Below are 2626 nucleotides of genomic sequence, written 5' to 3'. Positions count from 1 at the left end.
CAGCTCTAAGCCCCACCTTTGTGGCATTGGCCTCATAGTAAGCACCAAGGGTTAATTTCTTAAATGGCCTTGGAAGCACCTGGGAATTTTCCAGAAGTATGTGGAAATTGCTTCCAGGGCAGAATGTTGTTCACAGCATATTATGGCCTGCTTATTGCACTGTCAAACAACTAAAGGATGTGATTTTAGTTAAACCTGAAAATTGGTCTGATCAAACATGCCGATCATCTCTTTAAAATCAATCCATCCATCCATCCATTATCCAACCCGCTATATCCCACCTACAGGGTCACGGGGGTCTGCTAGAGCAAATCCAAGCCAACACAGGAAACAAACCTCGGGCAGGACACACACACACACCAAGCACACACTAGGGACAATTTAGGATCACCAATACACCTAACCTGCATGTCTTTGGACTGTGGGAGAACATGCAAACTCCACACAGGGAGGACCTGGGAAGCGAACCCGGGTCTCCTAACTGCGAGGCAGCAGCTCTACCCACCGTGCCATCCTCTCTTTAATATATGAATGCAAATTACAAAATAAGCTTCTGGTCTGAGTCCATCATTTAAAGATGGCACATCCACTGAAGGGTCACGTTAAAGATCAGGAGGCACAGCTTCATAGAAATGATAGCATCTCACCAAACTGAGAATTTCAAAGATTTAACAAAACTGCTTGTTTCATTGCAGACATCCTAGAAAATGGCAGCTTCTCGACGTCTTCATCTGCTCAGTCATTTCTTCATTGCACAATGCAGGAGAAACAGGATAATGGGAAGATGAAGAAACCAACAAGAGGATTAGAGAATATGACTGTGGCATCTTTGCAGTATGGTACTTACCTTGCTGGCAAACTAGCAGAAACGGGAGTCGTCGGTACTGACGGACAACAGGTATATCATACAAATCAGGAGTTTTTACATCCCATCCAAGGTTGTGGAGAAACATTTGATAACCAATCTGACTGTAAAGATCATGAGCTGGTCCACAGAGCACTAAGTCCATATTCTTGTTCTGAATTTGTAAAACGATTCCTCCATAACAGCAGTTTTCAGGCACAAATAAGTATTCATACCGGGGAAAAAACTCATTGCTGTTCTGAATTGGCAACGATTTTCTGACAGTTACAACCTCCAAAGGCACACAAGAATTCATACTGGAGAAAAGCCCTATGGCTGTGTTGAATGTGGAAAACGATTCACTGTCAGTAGCCAACTTCTGTGCCACACAAGGATTCATACTGAGAGAAGCCATTTAGCTGTCCTGAATGTGGTAAAAGATTTTACTACAGTAGCCATCTTCAGAACCACATCAGAATTCATACTGGGGAGAAGCCTTATTGCTGCTCTGAATGTGGCAAAAGATTTTCTGAATTTTCCAGTCTCCATAGACATGCAAGAATCCATACTGGAGAAAAACCATTTTGCTGTTCGGAGTGTGGCAAACGATTCTCCCAGCAACAGCAGACTTCAGAACCACTTAAGAATTCACACAGGAGAGAAACCCTATGTTTGCCCTGAATGTGGCAAACAGTTCAGCAACAGTGGCAGTCTTCATTCTCACAAAAGAACTCATGCTGGAGAGAAGCCATATGTCTGTCCCGAATGTGGCAAGAATTTCAGCAACAGCAGCAGTCTTCAGTCTCACAAAAGAATTCATGCTGGGGAGAAACCATATGTCTGTCATGAATGTGGTAAAAAGTTCAGTCACAGTAGCTCCCTTCAGAGGCACACACAAATTCATACTGAGAGAAGCCCTTCAATTGTTCTAAATGTGATAACGATTCTCTCAAAGCAGTGCTCTTCAGAGCCGTACAGATCCACACAGGAGAGAAGCCATATAGCTGCTTGGAATGCGGTAAAAGATTCTATCACAGTAGCTCTCTTCAGAGGCACACACAGATTCATACCGGGGAGAAGCCGTATGTCTGCTCGGAATGTGGCAAAAGATTCTATCACAGTAGCTCTCTTCAGCGGCACACACAAATTCATGCTTGAGAGAGAGGCCACGATGCTGTTCACAATGTGGCAAACGCTTCTCCCATAACAGCAGTGTACAGAATCGCATAGAAGTCACGCCATTAAGCAGTTGTGAATGTGAGGAGGGTTTCCCATGACAACAGATTTCATAATCATTAAAATTCACACTGAGAGAAATCTTACTGTTGTTGTAAATATAGTAACCTTAAAAGAAATAACTAAGAAAGTGCATGTTGCCGGTGTTAGGCTGTAGTAGAATAGTGTTGGAGTGATACTGAAAAGTTGGCTTCAATACCAATAGCAAAACAGTACCAAAGCAAATAAGAGAGAACTTGGAATTTTTCACAAAGTACAAATTTAACTTGTCCTTCCAAAGGAAATAGTACAGACAGTGTTCAGTGTTGTACATAACAGAACAGCGATGTGTTTAAGTTATTTTAAACCGGGATTAGAAATGTTGCATTCAGTCAAAAGCGGAAAGCTCAGAAGAACCTAATTTTTCACTGGATGTAACAAACTGGAAAACAAAAAAAAGAAATAATAGTATATATATATATAATATCCAGAATTTTGTCACTGGGAGAATACGGCACCTAATTGATTATCAAAGATGGGTTAAACCACGATCACCCACACAAAAAT

General features: G+C 41.8%; 1 protein-coding gene across 1 annotated transcript; it reads left to right on the top strand.

Annotated features, from left to right (window-relative positions):
* Nucleotides 1-695: 695 nt before the first annotated feature.
* LOC120519835 (zinc finger protein 214-like) lies at nt 696-2002 on the top strand (the record flags this gene model as incomplete). Its single annotated transcript, XM_039742618.1, has 3 exons — nt 696-834; nt 1130-1698; nt 1803-2002. Coding segments are annotated over 3 exons (908 nt in total), but the record flags the coding sequence as incomplete, so codon positions are not given.
* Nucleotides 2003-2626: the final 624 nt, after the last annotated feature.

The sequence above is a fragment of the Polypterus senegalus genome, unplaced genomic scaffold (genome assembly GCF_016835505.1).
Source record: "Polypterus senegalus isolate Bchr_013 unplaced genomic scaffold, ASM1683550v1 scaffold_7829, whole genome shotgun sequence".
NCBI classification, from domain to species: domain Eukaryota; kingdom Metazoa; phylum Chordata; class Cladistia; order Polypteriformes; family Polypteridae; genus Polypterus; species Polypterus senegalus.
Note: the sequence above shows the minus strand (reverse complement) of the source record. Positions and strands in the feature narration are given on the sequence as shown.